At 35.9% G+C, this 25,960-nt stretch overlaps 1 protein-coding gene across 1 annotated transcript; it reads right to left on the reverse strand.

The window, feature by feature from the left end:
• Nucleotides 1-5,122: 5,122 nt before the first annotated feature.
• LOC145796088 (uncharacterized) lies at nucleotides 5,123-22,431 on the reverse strand. Its single transcript, XM_082881089.1, has 7 exons — nucleotides 22,089-22,431; nucleotides 21,708-21,923; nucleotides 21,286-21,362; nucleotides 20,581-21,009; nucleotides 16,098-16,146; nucleotides 5,387-5,520; nucleotides 5,123-5,167 (listed from the first exon to the last, which is right to left on the reverse strand). Exons 1-7 carry the CDS (start codon nucleotides 22,429-22,431, stop codon nucleotides 5,123-5,125), a joined length of 1,293 nt encoding a protein of 430 aa, XP_082737215.1.
• Nucleotides 22,432-25,960: the final 3,529 nt, after the last annotated feature.

Here is a 25,960-nt window from a genome sequence, read left to right on the forward strand (position 1 = left end):
GTTCAAAGAGCAAGTCACACTCATCTAATGTAACCTAACCAGTTTTTGGGCAATTTCTATCATTTGGATCTCCAAATTCATTTTTTCCATTTATGAAAATTTTAAAATTAGTCATAATTTTGTTTAGCAACATTAGATTTTAGACTTATTGATTTGGCTTGATTTTAGAGTTGTTATAGTATTCATCATAACTATGGGTGTGGAAATATGACCTCACAGCCCGATCAAATATCTTTCCCGAGATTCTGGGAACTAAGTCGTAGAGCACGTGCAAGAATAGAGAAGCCCAACACCTACATACAAGAAGACAACAAGTTCGATAGCTCGTCCACCTGGGGCATTACGACGATCAAATCAATAGTCTATCTCTCAAAGATATCGGCTAATCAAAGCGTATCATAGACTCACGGGTGCCTTATTTGTATAGTAATTTGTGCCCACTTTTCTCTAGAAGTCTTACTTCATAAAACTCTATCCCTTTTAGGATAACACTTTTCTTGAATGCCTTCAATTCAGATTAAGATCAACTCTTTCAAGAGTCCTCACTTATCCAAACAGAGAGTCTGTCATGATCTAAGACTCTTGTCCTCATCCGAGTATCTCAGATACAGGTACGGTCCAACCACACCTCGACAAACTAGAACTATCCATGTGGCACCTTAGCTAACCACCTAAGCCACGTGGACGTCCTCACAATAACTAAGGTTTTAAATAGTAGCGTCGGGAGACTAATCGGTATTGATCGTGGTGCAGTAATATCGAGAATATCGAGTAATATATATTGAAAATCGAGTGTCACCATTGTAATTTTGAAAAAATCAATAGAAGCAAAGAAATAAAAAAAATAAAAAACTAAAACTTTGTAACAGCCAAAGGGACCATATGCATGCATTGTGAATTGGTTCGTGAACAACATATAAGAAACCAGTTGATACAACTGTTTACCAAAATAAATCGATATTGATATAAAAAGAGTATGATTTTTATTCCAACTGTGTACCAAGATGGATCAATATTGTAAACGATTTCATAAAAGATATGAAAAAAAAAAAAAAGTTCAGCGAGGAAGAAAATAAAGGAACTTGTGTGTAGATCTTAATATGTGGATTTATTATTCAATAGATCCTATAATAATTAATGGCATTTTTTATCGAACACAATTAAAAAATGTCCCAATTATCAATTTTCAGTGACCGTTTGAAAATTGTCACAAAAATGTCACTAATTATAAGTTTTAGCGACAATTTTAAAAAATCATCACAAAAAAAGTTATTAATTTTCAACTTTCAGTGACAGTTTGATAAATTTGTCACAAAAAAAAATCACTAATTGTACGTTTTAGCAACAATTTATAAAAATCGTAACAAAAAAAGTTACTAATTGTCAATTTTTACCGACATTAGGCTATATACTTAAAACAAAGGCCCAATTAGGATAATCCTATTTTCATACACATTGAATTAAATTTTTTTTTTTTTGGGTACAATTTTACCATTAAACAAAATGACCAATATAAATATTAGTACCCATACCAAATCTTAAAACTATATTTTCTCAGTAGATATCTTTTTAACATGAAAATTTTTAGTACATATCTTTTTAAAAAATAAACACATCAGACCGAAAATTTGTAAATAGAGAGTATGAAAAAAAAAATTAAAATCTCATTCTAAAATATGTAACCGAAAATATGTACATAGTTCGAAACTATAGAACTAAAAATATATGAATCGAAAATACAAATTCGAAAACATAAATTTAATTCAGAAGTATAGTTACAAAAAATTTTCTATGGTTCAATAGTTGTATGTTGAAAATTTATATTTATTCAAAAATACAGAACCGAAATTTATTATTTTATTTGGTTGTTGATTGCTGAATTTTTAAAATTTATTCGGATACTAGTACTAACAATTTTCCTTCTCTTTCTCAATCAATAAAAAATAAATAACAAAAATAGTAAAACAGTGTCAAAGTATTGTCGGAAAGTGTTAGAATATGCCACGCGTGTAGGGTACAATTCAAATTTTTGTTTAGGGGTGTGACATGGGTTTATTTTTTGTATGGTGTATGTACATAATGTGTTGAGTTTTTGTGTTGATGTGTGCTTACATTATGTCTTAGGGTAACATTTTGAGTGTAGAATGAGTAACAAAAAAGGTAAACAAAGTTATAAGTGTGTGCACTAAGAAATGGTGTGCACAGAGAGTAAATGGTGTGTGAAAATAGAATTTCTCCACAATTAAACTCTTGAAATTTGTTTAAAATATGAATTGTTTTTTACTCGGCAACCTTGTTGCCAATCGTTGAATGTTGGGCGAACTGCATCTCCAAGTATAAGAATTTCCAACACTTCCAATAGAGTCGACAACCCTTGTTACCAACCTTTGAATGTTGTAGAAATTACATCTCACCCTTTCAAATTTCTGATTGTATATTTATTTTAAATTCATTGTTTAATTAATAATTTTTAATAATATCATAAATATATTTCAATTATAATTTTATTACTGCGTGAAAAAATAATTAGAAAATTTATTTTTTCCATTAATTTTGTTAAATAAAAAATTATGATAATAGAATATTTATAATTTTTAGAATCATATGAGACAATCCATATTTTAAGCAAATATATTTATAATTTACCCCTCCGACAACACACACACACACACAAAAGGGTTTCCATCAAAGTTATAAACCACAATTAATTATAGTTTCTTCTCAAATCACCATATTAGCTGTGTACCTGTCGACTGATAGGAATTGTATACTAATCAGAAAAATAAAATAAAATAAAAATTGTGAACAAATCACAAGGCCATGTGGTGTTTCGGACCCATATGATATTTTTTTTTCAAAAAATTACAATTGAGTAACGTTTTTACAAAAGAATTACAAATTCATGAAAAAGTTTAAAATTTTAATTGTTAATGCTCATAAAATTTACCATTGATCTAAAATTATTTTTAAAAAAACTTACACTAAATTGTAATTATTCCTAATTTTTTGCTAAGGCCACAGTACAAGCTTACAAAAAACTTCATTCTTTTTGTGATGTAAAATATGTGACCAAAGGATAAAATTATAATTGATGTGAACAGATAAAATTATAATTGTGGCAAATGATTTTTGGAATTATTTTAAATTTAGTAGTCTAATTATAAGGGGTACTTACGTGTAAATCCTAATAAGTAAACTTATTATTTAATATGTCCTATGGGAAAAATTTATCTTAAAAAAAATCACTAATTGTAAGTTTTAGCGACAATTTATAAAAATTATGACATAAAAAAGTCACTAATTGTCAATTTTTAGCAACATCTATAAAAAATTGTCACAAAAAAATTATTTTTAGCGACAATTTTGCCATGACTTATTTTCAATAGGATTTTATGGGAATAAATCCAATTATTAGAACTTATTGGTAGTTTACCCTAATTATAAACCTAAGGCTCATCAAAAGTCCATGACCCATGGGCCGGCCCGAGTCTAGACCAGCCCATCAGTCCATTGCCTAGCGCATGACCCAGTCCAATGGGCTTTTCAAAGCTTGATTCGTGGACTTGGCTTATGTCAATGGCCCATTTGAGTTTTGTCATTTGTTACTTTTCTTGATATTATTATTTTTTCTATTAATCTCTAATGTATACATAGTTTGTTTGTGTTAAGATTGCAAATGATTGATAAGTTTGTATGTACCAATCTAGTTAAAATATATTTATCTTGTAGTGATACAATCCATCTCGTTCTTAATTTCAATTTAGTAACACTATGAATGTAATTTTGTACTTCAATTAAATAAATAAAGTTTAATTTAAATTTTTTGATTATCAAATATGTAAATATAATTGTTAGGGTGCCTTTAAAAATATTATATTACAAATTTTGAATTTTTTTAACTACATTTCAATTTAATGAAAAGCTCATATTAAGTCCAAATGGGCCAAGCGTGACCCAAGACCATATGTGTAAGCCCATGAGTAGAGCTTGGGCTCTACAAATATAAAAGGGTTGGCCTGAACACAATCTGTTGACTAGTTGAAGCTTATGGGTCTAGGTTTGGACTGGGTGTAAGCCTAAAATTTTCAGATTGTGCTAGCCCAGCCGGGCCCATTGCCCAGGCTTTTGTTAACCATTCAAAGAGCAAGTCACACTCATCTAATGTAACCTGACCAGTTTTGGGGCTAGTTCAATCATTTGGATCTCCAAATTCATTTTTTCCATTTATGAAAATTTTAAAATTAGTCATAATTTTGTTTAGCAACATCAGATTTTAGTGTATTTGGTAAATTTTTGAATTTTTATGTTAAAAAAAAAAACATCAGATTTTAGAGTTATTGATTGGGCATGACTTTAAAGTTGTTATATTATTCATCATAACTGTGGGTGTTGAAATATGACCTCGCAGCCAGATCAGTGCAATAATAGAAAAACTCAACACCTACATACAAGAAGACAAAAAGACCGATAGCTCGTACATCAGGAGGCTCTATGATGATCAAGTCAATAATCTATCTCTCAAAGATATCGGCTAATCAAAGCGCACCTTAGATCCATGGGGTTCTTTATATAGTAATTAATTCTTACTTTATAGGACTCCATCCCTTTTAGGGATAACACTTATCATGAACTCTTCTAATTCAGATTAAGATCTACTCTCTCAAGAGTCCTCACTTATTCAAATAGAGAGTCTGTCATGATGTAAGACTCTTGTCCTCATCCGATTATCTCGGATACAGGTATGGTCTAACCACACCTCGGCAAACGAGATACATCCATATGGCACTTCAGCTAACTACCTAGGCCACATGGACAACTTAAAAATATGTCCTCACAATAACTAAGGTTTGAAATAGTAGCGTTGGGAGACGAATTGGTATTGACCGTGGTGCAGTAATATCGAGAATATCAAGTAATATATATTGAAAATCGAGTACCATTGTAATTTTTTAAAAATATCAGAAGTAAAGAAATAAAAAAAAATAAAAAATAAAAACTTTGTTAACAGCCGAAGGGGCCAGATGCATCGGTTGTGAATTGGTTCGTGAACAACATATAAGAAACCAGTTAATGCAACTGTGTATCAAAATAAATCAATATTGATATCAAAAGAGTATGACTTTTATTCCAACTGTGTACCAAGATAGATCAATATCCCAAGAGGTAACTGTAAACAATTTCATAAAAGATATCCAAAAAAAACAAAAAAACAAAAGAGTTCAGCGAGGAAGAAATAAACACCAAAAATAGAGGACGCATTGATGAAAGCTTCTACCTTTTTGCCAGTATTCTTGACTGAGTTGGAGATGTCTTGAAGAGGTGAATAAAATATGGCCATTTTCTTCAATGATTTGGAATGTTTGAGCTAGTACTTAATTAACTCCACCTCATTCTCATCACCAGAGAACTCTATCTCTGCCACTTCCAGTCCATGAGCTGATTCTGCATCAAAACCATGTACTTGTTTAGGCAACAAACTTCCACCCGGATTGTAATATTGATACTCGGACAAAGAAAAATCTGATTAATTTCAAAATGATTGAAAAGAAAGATAAAGATTCAACATAAAATCTCCACATGACCTATGCACCTTTTTTTTTTTTTTTTTTTTTTTAAACATGACCTATGCTCCTTAGAAATAGTGTTCTATGTCACTATCGTCCTTTTTCAAGTTTTAATTTGATAATTTCTTTCTTAAAATTTTGAATTTAATTTAATCCAATTTCAAATGGGCCATTAAAATTATTGATGAAATGATAATTAAAGAAGATAAAGCATAACTTACAACGTTCTAGAGATGAAATTGGTTGCATTGAAAAACTCTAAGAACCACACAGTGACACAGACATATCCTTCAGGACAATAGATGTATTCCATTAATGATTTAGAGTCATTTGAAATTAAACCAATTTCACTCAAATTAAAAAATTTACAGATAAAATTAGCAAAATTAAAATTTTGATAACCTCAATGACACAAAATACAATATTATAACCACCATAGTTATATTTTTGACAAGGTACGGGTATATAACTTGTGATAGAATGCCATTTAGAATCTCAATTTTTTTTTTGATCGGCAAAAAACAGAAAGTTAATTGATGACATTGTAGGAAAATTGGGAATTAGCAGCATTTTTAAAACGCTGCAAAAAGCCAAAAAAAATGCCGCAAAATGATAAGGCAACGTTTAAAAAATTCATCGCTGATAAGACAGCCGTCATATCTTTGTGACGTTTTGAAAACGCCACTATAGATTTTAGATGGCATTTTTTAAAGTGCTACTAATTCTTAACATCTGTCAACTATTTCTGTCAGAAGAGTTAACTATGACGTAATCATGCGACATTTTGCGACGTTTTTATGGAAAACGCCACCTTTCCTTCTTTCTTTTTTTTTTAAAAAAAAAAATCATAATTAATGATATTTTTGACATTTGTTCAAAGCAAACATTTTTCCTCACAAAAGAAAAAATAAAAAATAAAACAAACAAACCAACAAACCTATAATCTATCACCATTTTCAAAATTTATACATAATATGAACCAGTATTCATTTTCCAATTTTCCATAACCAAAAACAAAAATCTTAAAACATAGTATGTTAACTCAATACAAAAAAAATAAAAATAAAAATAAAAGTAAAAAATTGCTAATATTTTCTCATTGTAACAAAAAAAAAAAAAATATGAAGTGTGCTCTGGTATTTAGCTTCAAAGGCTGCTCTCTCCTCGAAAAACTTTGCCTCCAACTCATCATGTTGGCTCTGCGATGATACAACAAAGCACTTGATCAATGCCTCCAACTTTGCCTCGAAAAACTTAGTTTCTAGGATGTTGATTGGATCCTTGGGTTTCTGTGAGTTTTGTTGGAAAAGCACTTGATCAATGCTGTTTCTAACTGGAACTCTAGTAACGCCTCGGGACTATTATTATCCGAAAATGAAATTCGTAAGTGCTTATGCGTTTATGTGCTTATATGGAGTGAATTGCAGTTGTCCATGCATTAGGACGTGAGTGTTATAGCTTCGACACATTTGTGAATGTGCTAATGGTCTTGGTTACCTTTATTAGGATGTTAGGACGAGGATGTGGTAGATGTGGTAGACGTGGTAGGTAGGAGATGCCTTTACCGGATGATATTCCGGCACAGCAGGAAGGGGTTGGCCAGGCCAATGTGGCCGAGTCAGTAGGTCAGGAGGCTATGGGCGCTTTAGCCCGAGGGATAGCTGATGCTTTAAGGGAGTCTGTGGGTATTTTTCGAGCAGAGAATCCAGGTCAGGCTCCAGTTCAGGCCCAGGTTGTTGAGGCAGGGCCTTCCTTCTTGAAGAGGAAATTCTTCCAGTCCAATCTGGACGAGTTTGTTGGGGATCCGAGCCACTTAAGGCTGATGAGTGGTTGGAACAGATGGAGAAGACGTTCGATATGCTTGGCATCGAGGACGGGGCTTTAAAGGTGACCTTGGCATCCTTCCAACTGAAGGGAGATGCGGGTCAATGGTGGAAGTATGAGAAGGGCAGTGTTGGTGGTGCATGGGAGGCGTTTGTGAATGCTTTCCAGGAGAAGTTTTTATCTTCAGCTGCTAGGGAGAAGCTGATGGAGGAGTTTTGCCAGCTTAAGCAGCAGGGTTTGTCAGTGGCCGAGTTTGAGGCTACTTTTACTAGTCTATCCAGGTTTGCACCTGAACTAGTGGCGTCCGAGGAACGCCGTTGTTTAGAGTTTGAGCGGAAGTTGAGGCGTGGACTCAAGTTGAGGGTTGGAGGGTCCTTTATCCGAGAGTACATACGTTTAGTTGATGCTGCACCTCATATGGAGATTATGATGCAGGAGGAAGATGAGGGGCAGAGAGGCTCCAAGAGGAGCCAAGATGGTTAGGGTGACGGCAGGAGACAGAGGGGTTCTAACCCTCAACAGTCTTAGGGTGGTTTGGCTAGATCGACCTTTCCAGTGCCGAGTGCGGACTCTGGAAGAGGTAGTCAAGGAGGCTTGACTTGTTTTGCATGTGGCCAGTTGGGTCACAAGTCTTCGATTTTCCAGCAGAAGGGAGGGGGTCAGCGAGCTGCTTCTTCTTTAGCTAGACCTCAGGGCCAGAGTCAGGACAGGGGCCAGCCTTTGTCTTGCTATCGGTGTGGTCAGCTTGGGCACCTAAAGAGGTATTGCCCAAAGTTGAGTGCTACTTCAGGAGCGTCTGGTTCTAGGCAGATGCAGAGTTATCAGCCAGCTCAGTCTGTGCTGGCCTCGAGGGCCAATTCGAGAGCTTCGTCATCCCAGTCAGTGCAGCAGTCTTTTGCTCCTAGAGGTGAGCAGGTAAATCAGGGGCCTACAGGGCGCGTGTATGCTGTTACCGTGCAGGACCTAGTACCGGCTCCATCAGTAGTGAGAGGTACCTTTTTGTTTTGCAACTCGGTTGCTAGTGTATTGATTGATACGGGTGCATCTCATTCTTTTGTGTCTGCTGCATTTGCATCTGTTTTGGAATTGGAGTTGGCACAGTTAGCATCTCCTATCTGTGTAGTATCGCCTGTTGGTGGTGAGTTGATCTTGAAACAAGATGTTAGAGGTTGTGATATAGAGGTTGCCGATCATCGGCTTTTTTTTCCTTTTGTTGTCATGCCCATGAAGGGTTTTGATGTTATTTTGGGTATGGACTGGCTATCGTCATACCGGGCTGTTATTGATTGCTACCGCCAGAGGGTCACAGTTTGTACTTTGAGCGGGGAGTGTTTCCATTTCTTGGGGGATTGGGTTGGTAGTGTGTTGCCACCGATGTATGATCCGCGAGGGCAGAATAAGCTTAGTGGTCTACTTGCTAGCTTTATGAGTGGTGAGTGTGATAAGACCCAGATTGTATTGCCAAGGGTGGTTTGTGAGTATTCGGATGTTTTTCCCGAGGATCTCGTTAGTTTGCCACCTCACCGAGAGATAGAGTTCTCTATTGATTTAGTGCCCGGCACAGCGCCGATTTCTATGGCACCTTATCGTTTTGCCCCAGCCGAGTTGAGTGAGTTGAAGATTCAGCTCCAGGAATTGCTAGATAAGGGTTTTGTTCGCCCTAGTGTTTCGCCATGGGGAGCACCGGCCCTCTTTGCTAAAAAGAAAGATGGTGCCTTGAGATTGTGTATCGACTACTGAAAGTTGAATCGGGTTACGGTTAAGAATAAGTACCCTATGCCTCGTATAGATGATTTGTTCGACTAGTTGAAGGGTTCCCATTGTTTCTCTAAGATAGACTTGAGATCGGGTTACCACCAGTTGAGGGTCAGGGAGGAGGATATTCCTAAGACGGCATTCCGTACGCGGTATGACCATTATGAGTTTCTGGTGATGCCATTCGGGCTTACCAATGCACCGGCAGTCTTTATGGACTTGATGAACCGGATCTTCTGGGAATTCTTAGATCGATTTGTGGTCATTTTCGTGGACGACATTCTTATCTATTCGCCTTCTGAGGAGGAGCACGAGGAACACTTGAGAGTGGTGCTTGAGTTGCTTAGAGCCCATAGGCTGTATGCCAAGTTTGGAAAGTGTGAGTTCTGGCTAGGAGAGGTCAAATTCTTAGGCCATGTGGTATCCGGGGAAGGGGTGTCTGTTGATACATCCAAGGTAGAGGCAGTGCAAGATTGGGCACAGCCTAAGAGTGTATTTGAGATCCGCAGTTTTCTTGGATTAGCTGGGTATTACCATCGGTTTGTGAAAGATTTCTCCAAGCTAGTTTCGCCGTTGACGAGATTGATGCGGAAAGGGGTCAAGTTTGTGTGGAGTGAGACTTGCAAAAAGTCGTTCCAAGAGTTGAAAGTTAGGTTGACCACCGCTCCGGTTTTGATTATTCCGGAGAGAGGGTTGGGTTATGCGGTCTATTGTGATGCCTCACGAGAGGGTTTGGGTTGTGTGTTGATGCAAGAGGGGAAAGTGGTAGCTTATGGCTCACGTCAGTTGAAAATACACGAGAAGAATTACCCTACACACGACCTAGAGTTAGCAGCAGTGATCTTTGCCTTGAAGATTTGGAGGCACTATCTTTATGGTGAGAGGTTCGAGGTGTTCTCGGACCACAAGAGTTTGAAGTATCTGTTTACACAGAGAGACTTGAATTTGAGGCAGAGAAGGTGGATGGAGTTCATTGAGGACTATGATTTTGAGTTGCACTATCACCCGGGAAAGGCCAATGTTGTGGCCGATGCCCTTAGTAGGAAATCCATTAGTGATGTAGCTTGTATAACCATCCGGGAATGGGAGATGTTGGGTACACTTGGAGAGTTTGATTTGCTTCTAGGTGAATCTGTTGAGGCTGCGGCCTTGTTTTCTATTGTTGCGCAGCCTACACTTGTCACACGAGTGTTAGAGGCACAGAGAGGTGACCTTAAGGTAGAGTCCCTCCGAGAGAAGATCTCCAGTGGGAAAGTTGAGAAGGGTTTGACGGCGTATCCCGACCAGAGTGTGAGATACCGAGGCCGTTTGTTTGTGCCGGAGTCTTGCCGAGAGGAAGTACTCCGAGAGTTCCATCATTCACGCCTTGCGGTGCATCCGGGAGGCACTAAGATGTATCGGGATTTGGATCGCCAGTTTTGGTAGTGGGGTATGAAGAGAGTGTGGCTGTTTTCGTATCAAGGTGCCTTACTTGTCAACAAGTGAAGGCCGAGCATCAGAGGCCAGTGTGTTTGTTGCAACCCTTGCCTATTGCTGAGTGGAAGTGGGAGCATGTCACTATGGACTTCGTTGTAGGTCTTCCGAGAACTCAGCGGGGTAGTGATGCCATTTGGGTGGTTGTAGACCGGTTGACTAAGTCGGCGCACTTCATTCCTATGCGCATGAGAGATTCGGTAGATCATCTCGCCAACTTGTATATTCGGGACATAGTGAGATTGCACGGGGTCCCAGTGACGATCGTCTCATATAGAGATCCTCGTTTTATTGCTAGGTTGTGGCAGAGTTTGCAGAGTGCCTTGGGCACTAAGTTGACCTTTAGTACGGTTTATCATCCTCAGACTGACGGGCAGTCTGAGCGTACTATTCAAATCCTTGAGGATATGCTTCGAGGTTGTGTCCTTGACTTTAGTGGGACGTGGGAGAGGCACTTGCCCTTGGTGGAGTTTGCCTACAACAACAGTTTTCAGTCTAGCATCGGTATGGCACCGTTTGAGGCCTTGTATGGCCGACCGTGTAGGTCTCCAGTGTGTTGGGCCGAGGTGGGTGATGCACCTTTGTTGGGTCCGGAGTTGGTTAAGGAGACGACGGAGAAAGTTGAGCTTATCCGTAGGAGGCTTGTTACAGCCCAGAGTCGCCAAAAGAGTTATGCCGACCATAGGAGGAGGCCTTTGGCGTTTGAGGTAGGTGATCATGTCTTCTTGAAAATATCACCTAGGCGGGGTTTAATGAGGTTTGGGAAGAGTGGGAAGTTGTCCCCTCGGTTTATTGGCCCTTTTGAGATCCTTGAAAGGATTGGCGAGGTTGCCTATCGTTTAGCTTTGCCGCCGCAGTTGTCCGGAGTGCATGACGTGTTTCATGTGAGTATGCTTCGGAAGTATGAGCCAGATCTGTCCCATGTGTTAGACTGGACCGACTTAGAGGTAGATGAGGATGCCTCGTATGAAGAGAGACCGATTCGAGTTTTGGATAGGCGGGATCAAGTCCTGCGTGGCAAGACCATTCCTTTGGTAAAGGTTTTGCGGAAACATCTTGGAGTGGAGGAAGCCACTTGGGAACGTGAGTTGGAAGTCCGCGAGAAATATTCGAATTTGTTTGTTGATGTGTAACTAGGCATTGGTAATTTTCTAATATCGTGAACTTCAAGAGCATTATATATGTCTTAAGTTGTAAAACATTGTGAATGTTTTGGTTAATGGAAGTTTGTTTTAACATTGCGTACGTTAAGTATATTGTGGAAATGCAAGCATAATATTAATGTTGCATGTGTTAAGAAATTGTGGGAAACAGGTTGAAACTGGTAATTTTCAAAGGAATGCCTGTTGATAATGCAGGCTGTTATGTGTAATGTGAAATGCCTCTTGAAAGAGATGGGATTGACCGGTAATGGGTCGGATTGTTTAATATTATGTTGTAATATTATTAAGAATGGAGAAAACTTGTTTTTTTTTGAAAAACTTGTGTTTAATTTCGGGGATGAAATTCTTTAAGGGGGGGAGGTTATAGCGATCTCGGTTGTCCCTTTACTGTTCTGTTGTATTCCGAATTCGGTTCCGTGGAGTTGGTAGTTGTATCTATCTTGTTGTCGTCCTTTAATTCCATTTGTTTGAGTTTTAGGATGTGTTGGCCATGTTTCGAACAAGTGGGTTGAACCTTGGTCTAAAATCTTGTTGCCAGGTTTTTGGTCGTTCCGCTCGAGCGGGCCTTGTTGCGCTCGAGTGGAGATTGCACGCTCCCAGTATTTTGGTGCTCTGCAGAACTTCTGCAAGCATGTTTTTCACGCTCGAGCGGCTTTCTTTACGCTCGAGCGGTGGCGCTCGAGCGGGTACTCTGGCGCTCGAGCGGGTAGTACCTTTTGGTGTAAGTTCTGGGGAGGGAAATCTACGCTCGAGCGGACTGGTTTTCGCGCTCGAGCAGATGTACTTTATTCTTGTGTCTTGGCGCTCGAGCGGGCCTTCTTGCGCTCGAGCGTACCTAGTTTTTTGTTCTTGACGCTCGAGCGTTGTGTTCTCCGCTCGAGCGGGAATGTCGTATATCAGTTGGCAGCTGGGCATTTTAAAATCACTTTTTACATTCTCTCTCTCTCTCTCTTACTTTCTAAAAAGATATTTTGAGAGCTCCTCTCTCTTGAAACTCCCTTCTCTCTAGGGTATGATCTAGTTAGAGTGCTTCCCTTCCCTTCGGCCTTTGTAAGAGTTGGGTTGATCATCGAGGGCTACGTTTTGATCCGAGAATATTAAGTTTTGGAGCACGTTGAGTTTCTTGATCTTCTTTCCTTGAGCTCTGAATTTGAGGTAGGGATTCCTACTCACTCTTATGGTCATTGACATAGATTTTTGGTTGTTTTGATAAAGTGTTGAGGTTGGGTAATTTTGGGACTTAGGGTTTCAAAATGCTAAAAGAGGGTTTTGTTATTTTGATTCTAAAAACGTGTATTATGAGTTTCAAAATAATGATATTGTTGTTGGTTGTTGATATATAGACCATTGAGTCAATATTGGGAAATGGAGTACAAAACCCTAATTGGTTGTATAAATTAATTGGTATGATTAATTTGGAAAAATTGTGGTTATATGGAATTGAGTTGGACATAATGAAATTTGCTCATTATATAGTAGAATTGTGGAGTTGGATTTGTTAATCGCTCACTTTTGAAAACATTGATATTTTATCTGTTGGAGCTTTTATTATCTGTTTAGAAATAATTGCTTGGACTACCGGTGACGGGTAGTTTTGATTGTTGTAGACAATGTATGATGATTAGCCAAACTAAAACTAATCAATTGGGCATGTCATAGAGTATGCCGGTTGATAGAATACATTAACGTTATGTATTGATTGATTGTGTATATACGTTGTGTGTGTGGGAGGAGATAGGGGATGTACTCCACGGTTTAGGGGAAGATAGGGGATGGACCTCTAAACCGGATGTTGTTTGGGAGGAGATAGGGGATGGACTCCACTGATACAGCTCATATGCTTGTCAGTTAATGTGTTGATACAGCTCATATGCTTATCTTTGGAAGTGTTGATATAGCTAATATGCATATCTGTTGAAATGTGGATACAGCTTGTATGCTTATCTGTTGAAATGTTGATACAACTAGTATGTTTATCTACTGTAAAATGGGAAATGTCTAATATGAGTCACTGTCTCATATAAGTGGTTGGCCAGGTTCTGAGCCGTTGATGTAAATTGTGAAATTGATAAGAAATGGAAACTGTAATGAAATATGAACATAGTGGTCATGAAATAGAAATGGGTTATGAATTGATTTATGGAAATTGAACATTTATCAATTGCTAATGTCTTAGTTATTGCTCATACTGTGTTTAGCATATTTCTACTGGGCGTTGGCTCACCCTATATGGGACATTATTTTCAGGTACAGGTAGTATGCCACCTCCAAGGACATAGCTTGGATGATGATGAGAGTTGAAGACTCTTTTTGTTTATTTTGTTTGTATTACATGTATATCAAGCCAAGGGCTTATTTTGTATAGAGTTAGTACTCTTCTTTTGTGTAACCAGGTGTTGACTTGGAAAGCTGTAAGCCCATAGGGCATTTGCTTTTGTTGTTAACATGTAATACAGTTGTAAGAATTACTCTGATGAATAGAAATGGTTGGTTTCTTTTATATCAATGCATGTCTAAAGTGATGGGTTTTATGTATTTTTTGAGGCCGTTACAACTAGTATCAAATTCAGACATCACTACCTCATGTTATCAGGTAGTGAATATGTGCAAGTACCTAAAATTGTCAAGTGCAATAAGAAAACCCAAGAAATAGATTCATATCAAATAGTGTTACAAATATCTAGCTGCACAAGAGTCAAAAGAAGAGCTTATCTCCAGTAGATATCATGCCCATCTGTAATAACCCAAATATCCTTGGTTTTTCCTGCATATTTCAAGTAAACTAAGGTTGCGTTTGGTAGAGTTTTGTAAATATGATCTGAGAGTATAAGTTGTATTTTGAGTTTGTGAGTTGTGGAATTATGATTTGAGTGTAGAAAATTTGTTTGGTTATGATTTTTGAATAGAGTGTTGAATTGAGTTTTGAATTGAGTGAGGAATTGAATTTTGAAAATTTGATTTGACATGTGAAGTAAGAAAATTTGTTTGGTTATGAGTTTTGGAAAGAGTTTTCAAAACTTAATTCAAATTATTATAATTCATAACAAAACACACTACTTTCATACTATTGAAAATTCTGATCAACACTCATAACCAAACTCTTTTTAAAATTCAATTAAAAAAAATTATTATTAACAGAAAATAACATTAATCAATTTTTTAATTGAAAACACTACAAAGGAAATATTTTTTTTTCAAAATAAATATTCAAAAAATTCAAATCATAAGTATTTAAATAATTTAAATAATCTAAAAAATTTAATAAGTAAAAAATTAAAATAAATATTCAAAAAATTTAAATAATTTAAATATTCAAAAATTTTAAATAATTTAAAATGTTAATATTTTAAATTTAAAAACAACTCTACACTCAAATCGTAACTAAACACATAAAACAAGACTCAATTAAAAAATTATTTTTAAAACTCATAACCAAACACATAACTCGAAACTCCATACTATTTTCACAACTCTACACTCAAATCGTAACCAAATACATAACAAAAAAATTAAAATATTTAAAAATATTTTTATAAAATAGAGTTTGAATTTATTTTATAAAATATTTTAAAATTTAAAAAATTAAAATCGTAATATTTTGAAATTAAAATATTTAAAAATATTCAAAAAATTTAAAAATTAAAAAAATCGTAACATATTTAAATATTAAAATATTTAAAATCTTAGCAAAATTAAAATATTGATTTGAATTGAGTTTTGAAAAGAGTTTTGAATTATGTGTTTGGTTATAAGTTTTGAAAAGTAATGATTATGTTCTGAATTGAGTTTTAAGAAATGGGTGTAGAATTATGATTTGAAAGCTCCAAACAAACAACACACTCAAATCAATGGGTAAAATTATATTTTGAGAGGCTTACCAAACGGAGCCTAACATTCTTAGTAATTTCATAAAGAAATCAAGTAGCTAGCAATAAGAAAAATCTTACCGTGATGGACATGAGAAACTTGCACATAATTTATATAAATTAGAGAGAAAGTTATATGGAGAATAGCTTTAATACACACTACTCCTTTTAAGAATACGGAATTTCAAAGTAGATTAAAATGGCAAAACTCAAAGACAAACTTGTCAACTAAAAACCACAAATTATTTAAATCACATTTGGTATTTTCTACCAAGAGTGATAGGTGCCAAAGAAGAACAATTGGTTAGATGCTTTATTGGACACTATCAATAAGTCCATACTCAAATTTATCATATGAATAAATCACCGCACTCTCCAAACTATGGTCAAGAACTTTCCTGGTGGTATTGAGATAAATATAACTCAGTCATGAGCAAAGAACCACTATTTACCTTCACCGTTCAGAAGTAGTAGACCAATCACCATTAATACAGGATGGGCCTGTCAAAAATTACCAAATAGATTAAGAAAAAAGCTTTGCATCCACAGGGACATATGTTAAATACTAAGACGAAAGAAGGTTCACAACAGCTGGTGTTAACAAGCTTTGCAACACAAATCGGCACGAATACGGATGCAAACAATGAAAATGCAAAAGAGAAGAGCAAATATCCCCTTCTTTAACAGAAAGGTACACATTTCAATTACAAAATTGACTTCACCTCCACCACCCAGAAAATGAAGAAACTACAAACCCTGTAAATTTCACCAAGTTGCTAAACTCAAAATTCTTAATAAAAACGTAATTTTAGCATATGACGTAATATGTGAAGTAATAGACCAAAAGGGTTCTTTTTTCACTGGCCCGCACAAAATGAATATTGTTATACTTTCTATGTAAACCTTGTGTAATAAATAACCTATCGCTGGGATTAATTCATTGTACATAATGACCGCCATCAAAGCAACCGAGCAAAATTTTGAAGTGGCAATGTGACATCAACTTGTGAGATCCTAAATTTGATCCATAGACATCACCAAGGTAATAGTCAAACTAATCCTAAAAGCCCAAAACAAAAAAGTAAATTTGCAAAATAAAATCCAATATAGAACATCAAGGATCCACTCAAATTCCACAGGACAATGAAACCATAATCACATTGACAAAAATTAACAATTACCCACTTTAATTTGTTTAAGATAAGGCACGATTATTCAAGTTTTAATTTGAATACATTCTACCATAGATTAATGAAACACGTATATACATAAAGAGCTCTAATCGCAATTGCAAATCAATACATAGTAGCGTACAATATAGAAATCAAATTGTCAAAAAGTGGGATTTAATAGATGAAAATGTAAAAAATGGAGAATTTAATTCAAAAACTTGCTGTTAAGTTGCTGTTAACAGAGAAGTCAAACTACTTTCACCGCAATGATCACATAATCAAGATAAGGAAATGATCACATAATCCCCACAAACTACTTTCACCAAAACAAAATTGGCAAATAAAAAGTCAAAACAGAGAAGTCATAGTCAACAATGCTTTGAAATCATGTTCCAAAAAAAAAAAAAAAACAAAAAAAAACAAAAAACAAAACAAAACAAAACAATGATCAAAAAATTTAATTCAAAAAATAGGTATTCTAACAGTAATATATAACATTCTTTGTAAAAATCAAACACTCACATAAGAGGAACAGTTCTAGGGTGGTATCTATGAGGCTTCTTCGCACCTCCAGTGATAGAAGTAAGTCACGACGAACGAGTCAAAAATAGAGTCAGTTTGAGGATGTTAATATGCGCATAGGGACTAAAACTTACAGATCAGAACAAAAGCAATCAATTTATCAAATCCAGAGAGAGTGTTCGATCGTGATTCACGATCAATATACTAAAAATCAATCGATCGATCGATCGATCTGTGTTCTCTTTAACATAAATTAGTATATATATACATATATCAAACAGATTTGAGATCGTAGATATAGATCTGAGTTCATATATAAAAAAAATCAAAAAATCAGAGAATGAGACTCACAAAATTAATCTTCAAATTGGATTGATCGAGAGCTTTGAGACAAGATGGAGAGAGTCGGATAGAGATTACGCTCGTGAATTGAAGCCTACGATGCTCGATCTAGTGAACTTTCACCATAAGAAAGAGGAGTTATGAGGAGACAGAAAACCCTAATCTATCTCGGGACTGAGAGAAATGGCAAAATGAAAAATGCGTGGGCCTTAAAAAGGGGAAATATCTTGGGACCAAGTAGCACGCGTGTTTTGCAAAATGAGTTGCTTACAAAATATTTTGAACCTTTGAAACAACGTTTATTTGAAAAACACCATAACTAAAATGTTGTTATAGGCTAATTTTCTTGTAGTGTGACGATGAAAGGTACAAGTTGTACACACAAATACATCAAAACATCAATAAAGAAAGGAGGGTGCACAAAGCCTCACAATGGGTAGATCATCCCAACTAGGTTGGCACCAAAAAGCCCATCTTATCAAATGCTAAGCACCCCCAAAAGAGAGCAACAACCAAAAAAGACAACAAAGAAAAAGCCACCAATCTAATGAAGACAAACCAAAACTAGAGGAACAGAGCAGCAAGATCAGCACAAAAATAACAGAAAGACTACCAGCAGCAGATCAGCACAAAAATAACAGCACATACAGCACAAAAATACCTCAGTAACAAATCAGCAATACATTATTAACAGACCAGCATAGATAAGCATTTAACCAGCAAAAGCAAGATCAGCAAAATCAGGATCAGCACAGATCAGATAACAGATAACAAATCAGCATAACCAGATAAACTCTCAAAATAGAAACAGAAACAGAGCATACACTGACAGCACAACCCATATCATACACTGACAACCCAGACCACACACAATCTCCGCCACCATACCTGATGCAAAACCAACAAACACTCAACCAGATAAACTCACAAAGCAGATACACACTCAACCACCATCCCTGAGGTAAAATTTGACCTGCTGCAGATTGTAAACCAGATCATTCACAGAAGCTTCCACATGTAATGGCGAGGCCTTGACCCATAAAACTACTCTAACTTTCACAATTTTCACATAAAGCTTCAAAGTATGGTTGAGATCCATTGAAAACACACTCATTTCTATGCCTCCATGTAGACCAAAGAGTTGCCAAATGAATGACCATCCAGATTTTCTTCTCCACTTTTTTGATTCTGTAACCAAACCACCACTGCAGCAGCCCATCTATAGAACCTGGCAATACCCACTGAAAACCCCACCATCTTACAATGTTTGACCACAGCCTCCAAACAAAAGGACATAAAAGAAGGATATGCTCCACAGTTTCAACATCATTATGATAGAAAACACATTCAAGATTAACACTCCCATTGTAATATCCTTGTTCTGTAGTATGCTAATTGGTCCTTAACATGAATATGATTATGTGTTTGATATGATTTTGTATGCCATTATGTGAAAATATGTGGTTTTGAATTTCTATCTGTTCACCGTAGGAATATCTGTTTAATTGTCTACTTTGGAAATTAAATTGAAGGCCCTATCGGCCACCGAAACCGAAATTGGTCGCGCCATTGTGATTGACATAATTTTTAGAGCCTATGGTGAAATTTAATTAGAAATTGATTCGGATCAAAATAATTAGATTTAGAACGATTAATTAAGTGCTCAATTATTTAATATTGATAAATTGACTTAGTGGGGCTATATAAAAGGGCCATATTCACTCAATCTCTCTTTTTGGATTCATTTTGAAAAGGCATTCTGAGTTTCGTTTTCCATCCTCTTTCACTTCTAAGTACTCTTAGGCATGCATTGAGCATTGTAATTGAGTTAAAGAGATAAGAATGAAGCCTAAAGAGGAAAATGTGAATTTAGAACGGATTGAATTGTTTATGACCCTTTTGTGTTCATGGAATGTGTAGGGTCGAGCTCCAGGGCAAACCAACCAACTGATCACTGTGAGTAATATCTTAACAAAGATATCTGAAAGATGTTGTTGTCCAAATTACTTACTTCTATGTAAGTTTTATAAGTTTGTTGATTCGATTAGTGGACAATGTTGCTATGCCAAATGAATGGGCCAAAGGCCAGTTTGATATGAATGATAGAATGAATGGGCCAGAGGTCGTTTTGACATGAATGAATGGGCCAGAGGCCATTTTGACATGAATGAATGAATGGGCCAGAAGTCGTTTTGACACGAATGAATGAATGGGCCAGAGGCCATTTTGACACAAATGAATGAATGGGCCAGAGGCTGTTTTGACACGAATGAATGAATGGGCCCGAGGTCGTTTCGACATGAAAATATGAATTGGGCCTACGGCCGTTTGAAGCATGTTGTTCTACATACCGTTTGTATAACTCCTTTATTTGATATTATTCACTGGGCTTTCGCTCACGCTCATTCATGTGTTTGTAGGTGAGCCAAGAGAAGTCCAAACCCAGCCCCAGTGAAGTCTGTGAGGATCAACAAAGGTTTTGGAGAGTCAGCCCTTGCGTCTTACGCAGGAGACCCGTCTTCGCCTTTTTGTCATTTTGTTTTATTTTGTCATGTGGGCGAAGTCTTTGAATATGTTGTATATAGTTTTCTTGGGTTGACTTAGACTTATATGATCCTGTATGTACAGAACCTTGTGTAGTACATATTTTGTTGTGAGTTATTAATATGCATACGTATGGTTTGTTATGATGTGCCACGTAAGCACAGCCCTATGGACAAAGTTTTGAACTGCTTCCGTTTGGCCCCCATTAACTCTGTTAACATACATTTGGATTGATTTGGGGCTGTAGGTAATCATATGATTACTGGCCGGTTATGTCCTCAACCCACGGGGGCGGGTTCGGGTCATGACACCCATCAAGTATACCAATTCTATGAAGAAAACAGGAGGTTTTAACCTTACCAAGCCATGCCAACCACCCAAAAAATTGCACTTTAGGAGGAGCAAAATTATTCCGTATAGAGCCTGGCATTGTCATCACAGGACCAAGAAGGGATTCAAACCATTTATAAACTGATGCTACACTGAACAGTCCAGAAGAGTCTACTGCCCATTTCAATTCATCTGGTTTATCAATAGAAAGAGCTGGTGCACACCTAAGCAAGCAGACTAACCTATGAACTTCCTCCTCCTCCCAGGCCAATAGATTTCTTCTAAACTCTAGATTCCAATCACTAGTTGCACCTCTGTTCTCAAAAAACACCCTTACCACCCCATGCTTATCATTAGATAGAGAGAATAGTTTAGGGAATTCCTCCTTAAAACATACATTGCCAATCCACTTATCCAACCAAAAATGTGCTTTACGCCCATTCCCCAAAACTATCTAAGAGTTATGAATATAGAAATTATGCAAATCTGGATTTAACAGAACTACATTAAGTACATCAGTCCAGATCTTAGAACCTCAACCTTCCAATGTTGGAAACCATTTCCCATTCTCAACATTATATTTTCAACAGATCATATCTTTCCAGAAGGTTTGAGTCTTAGCTCCAAACCTCCACCACCATTTTAGCAACAGACATTCATTGAATGTTCTAATCCTTCTCAAGCCCAAACCACCTAGATTTTTATTCTTTGCAATCCACTCCCAATGGACCAAATGCACTTTTCTTTGGAGATCTGATCCACCCCACAGGAAAGCTGATTGCATTTTCTCAATCTCCTTAGCCATCCCTACAGGAATCTTGAACAATGATAAATAATAGACAGGTAGATTAAACATAACTGACTTGATTAAGGTTAATCTCCCAGCAAAACAAAATGGTCTTCTCTTCCAGCTGGCCAGTTTCTGCTTGAATTTGACAAGAACATGTTTCCAAGTATTTCTCCTACTTGGGTTGACCCCCAATGGCAGTCCCAAATACATTATAGGCAACTTCTGGTGAAGGCAATTTAGGTTGGAGACAAACTCATGCAATAGTCCGTCATCAACTCCAACACCATAAATAACACTATTATAATAATTTATTTTCAGCCCCGATACCACCTCAAAACATCTTAAAATTCTTTTAATATTACCTACTTCCTCCCTCTTAGCTTCACAAAACAAAATTGTGTCATCCGCAAATTGCAAGTGAGTTACTCTTAAGCCATTTAACCCCACCTCTGCCCCATAGATTAAGTTTAACTCCTTAGCCCTGCTCAGCAATATATTGAGACCCTCTGCTACAATATTAAACAAAAGCGGTGGCAATGGATCACCTTGTCTAAGGCCCCTTTGTGGGCAAAATTTAGCTGCTGGTGACCCATTAACCAAAATAGAGATCTTAGCAGAAGATACACATGCTTTCATCCAACTCACCCATCTAGAATCGAAGCCAAAATTTGATAGCATGTTAAAGAGAAACTCCTAGTTAATTGAGTCATAGGCCTTTTCAAAGTCCAATTTAAGTACCAAACCTTTCTTATTGGATCTTTTCCATCCGTCAAAAATTTCATTTGCTATTAGAATCCCATCCAAAATATTCTGACCACGCAAAAAAGCTGACCGAACCTCACTAATAATCTTGGGCATCACCTGTTTCATCCTGTTTGGTAACACTTTTGCTAGAATTTTATACATGGATCCAATCAGACTAATTGGCCTATATTCATCCAAGCAAGAGGGGCTATCATTTTTAGGAATTAAAGCAATGAATGAGCTATTAATTCCACCCACTAAACTTGCATTATGATGAAATTCCCTCATAAATTGTATCACATCAGCTTTCACAAATTTCCAGCATATCTTGAAAAAAGCCATGCTCAATCCAATATTATTGTTCAAAGACAAATGCTATTGAAAATAAAATGAAGTGAATTACTACAATGACCAACCCCCATAATGCGAACAAAATCACCAGCCCACTAACCCAACAACCAACGTTGCATTTGGTTGTCCATTTTGATTTTTTTTTTGGTTGCATTTCTTATATTTTTTCGAGATCTATCCATTTGTAGACTATTTCACGTGCTTATTTTCTCAACAATATGTATATATATATATATATATATATTGGCTCTCAATTTGTATTTTTTTTACATAAATCATCAAATACAAGGCCAAAAAATATTGTTATTCAGTCCACGTAGTGAGAAAAATTCTAGTTTTATTGTATTGGACCATAGTTTGAATGCTACCAAATACATAGTGGCCTTACCGTGGGGTTTTTTTTTTCCTTCACTTGCTTCAAAAATAATTCTATCTGTTGCTTTGTCATTAGTCTATTTATTTTTATTTTTTTTGAATTTTATATTCGATATAAGCATTGTTTTAAAGATCTCGAAAAGATGAATCTAAAATTATGAATTTTATTAAAAATGAATTTATGTTGTTAAATAATAGCATTTTATAGTATTTTAATACAAAATATATGTAACAAAGTAAATATGTCAATGAACATCCTTGTCACTACATATTTGAACTTCCCAACAATTATGCACCAGACATGGTATGTTTTAAGCTTCTTCTACAAATAAATTTGTGTTTCATAATATTGTATACTTAAATTATTTGCTACTAGATAATATTTCAATACATGTATAGCATTTTTACAATGAATCCGAAACAGTACTTAGAAACATATTGATACTAGTAAATATTGTACCAATTGAAAAAATGATATTTTGTCTGGTACATGATTAACAACTTTGGTTTAAATAATGGTGTCTTCTTGAGGACGATGGACATGTATAGTCAAGCTTAGAGTTTTGCAAATAACTCAGTTCCGACATTGGAGGAATACAAAAAAACATTATTTAATTGCAGACACATATATTCAAACTTAGGTTCGTTTGGGAAGTGGGTTGACTTTTGACTTGTTTAGCCTAGAGCTAAAAAATTTATTTGGGTTTGACTTTTTGATTTTTTTGACTTTTGTGAGAGAAAAAGTGAAATGATTATGGTTTGGATGTGATATTTTGTCTTATTTGCTTGTTAGCTTATTTTATCTTTTTGCGACTAAATTAACTCCCAACTTCCAAAAAGTATCATGCCAAATGAGGACTCAATACAATGGACATGGAACAGAATGATACCGAGAGAGAGAGAGAGCTGTGGACAGGTGCGAGATAGTGGGAGGTAGACAATGAGGAATGGCTAGGCTTGGTTGTTCACCCTCCCGTATTTTTATAATTGGCAAAATACATTTTGCCCCTTTTATGTTTGGTCACTTTCATATTTTGGTCTCTAAGGTTTATTTTTTCTCACTCTGACTCTTTATGTTTTAAATTTTTCTCAATTTATTTCTAAAACTAATTTCTATTCAAAATTAGACAAACAAATGTCATAATAGCTGCCACATAAGATAAAAAGTATATTATTATATTAAAGTGTAAGTTTACGTCAAAGATGTGAGTTATATATAATAAAATATTTTGATATTACGTGACTGTCAATGTATCATTTTTTGTCTAATTTTTAATATAAATTAATTTTAGGAATGAACTAGAAAAACGTTAAAACTTGAAAGACCAAAGGGGAAAAAACAAACCTTAAGGGTCAAACTGAAAAATTAGTGGTTATATGTACGAGTTAAATTATTATTATTTTTTTTTGTAAATAATGTTTTATAAATTTCAATTTATTTATTTATATGTATATTTATATATAAATATAAAATTATTTTCAACATTTTATTTAAATAAACATATGTAATATGCTAAAATATAAAATTATTTGTGTTTGCCTATATCTACTGATAAATGAAATTATATATATATATATATTGCTAAGTATACGATATAGAAGAATAATCTTAGTTTTATCACTCCATAAAATATATCTTAATAAATATATGTGACAATTTTAGTTTAATTATTTATGCATATATATATTTATAGGACGCTTCGGCGAAAAGTCCAAATTTGAATTTCCTTTGATCAAAGGTCCATGCACTATACTTTTTTGTTCATAAGGACATGATTAAGCAAAATGACCCAAAAAAACCCATGCATATATATATGGTATACACGCACAGACCAAATAAACCAAACCCTTCCCCTCTTTTCTCTCTCTCTCTCTCTCTCTCTCTCTCTCTTCTTCAGATTCGCTGTTGTCGTCTTGCCATTGTTGTCGCCTCCCGTATCCAAGCCTTCATCTTCCATCTCTGATAGGGCCCTAGACCCTAAGTTGATCCTTTGATTGGAGATTAGCCACCAACAATCCTTTGAATTGGGGGTTAGCCACTTAAACTCTTAATATTATTAAATCTCCTGCTCAAAACCATTACAATAAGCATCCTTATATAAGAAAAATAAAATAACATAGACTTCCTAAATTGATTAGATAGTAAATTGATGAGATAGTAATTCAAAAGAAGTAGGCTTCCTAATATATTAGGTTTTCTAACATTCGACCGCCTTAGAATCACAGCTTGTCCTCAAGCTGGAAAATCTGGATAATGACCACAAAAATCAGCATGGCCTTCCCAAGTAGCTTCATTAATAGAATGACCCTTCCACTGAATGAGCCAATGTGTGACAGCTTGATTGTTCTTCTTGAAGATGCCGCGATCTAAAATTTTCGTAGGCATCCATTTAGAAACATTAGCAAGAGAAGGTAAGCAGGGGTTTGAAGTAACATTTGCTCCCAACTTTAACTTCATGGTAGAGACATGAAAAACGGGATGTATGCGACACCCTTCAGGAATGTCCAACTTGTAAGAAATAGAACCAACCTGCACAATAATGTGAAAAGGTCCATAAAAATGGGGAGAAATCTTGGAATAATGCTGCAAGGCAGCTGTAGACTGGCGATAAGGTTACAGTCGCAAAAAAACCAATCATTCACAACAAAACTGCGTTCAGTTCGATTGGCATCAACATAGAATTTCATACGAGCTTAAGTAGATTGCAAATAATCCTTTAAAAGTTGCAAAGTACGATCATGATCCCGTAAAGCAATGTCAACTATATGAACAACAGTTGTACCAGGAAGATAACTAGGAATTGAATGTGGAGGACGGTTGTAGATAGCCTCAAACAGAGTCATTTGAATAGTAGAATGATAAGTGGTATTGTACCATCATTCTACCCAAGGCAACCAGCGAGACCAATCATGAAGTTTCTGACATGCAAAACATCAAAGATAACACCCTAAAGTGCGGTTAGTAACCTCGGTCTGACCATCTGATTGAGGGTGATAACCGAAACTTCGACATAATTATGTACCATGTATAGTGAAGAAGGTTTCCCAAAAATTACTAAAAAAGATGGGGTCTATATCACTAATAATTGTACGAGGCATGCCATGTAAGCGAACAATATCTCTTACAAAAACATCAACAACAGTA

This window comes from Camellia sinensis, chromosome 7 (assembly GCF_055761805.1).
Source record: "Camellia sinensis isolate YWXY chromosome 7, ASM5576180v1, whole genome shotgun sequence".
NCBI classification, from domain to species: Eukaryota; Viridiplantae; Streptophyta; class Magnoliopsida; order Ericales; family Theaceae; genus Camellia; species Camellia sinensis.

Excerpts from the sequence above, each read along its gene's own strand:
- LOC145796088 (XM_082881089.1), bottom strand. The coding sequence starts at position 22,431 with ATGGCTTTTTTCAAGATATGCTGGAAATTTGTGAAAGCTGATGTGATA. Across the intron at positions 21,363-21,707 it reads AGCTAAGAGGGAGGAAGTAG|GGATGGCTAAGGAGATTGAG; the intron begins GTAATATTAAAA and ends AGATTCCTGTAG. Across the intron at positions 21,010-21,285 it reads TCCAAAGAAAAGTGCATTTG|ATAGTTTTGGGGAATGGGCG; the intron begins GTCCATTGGGAG and ends CATAACTCTTAG.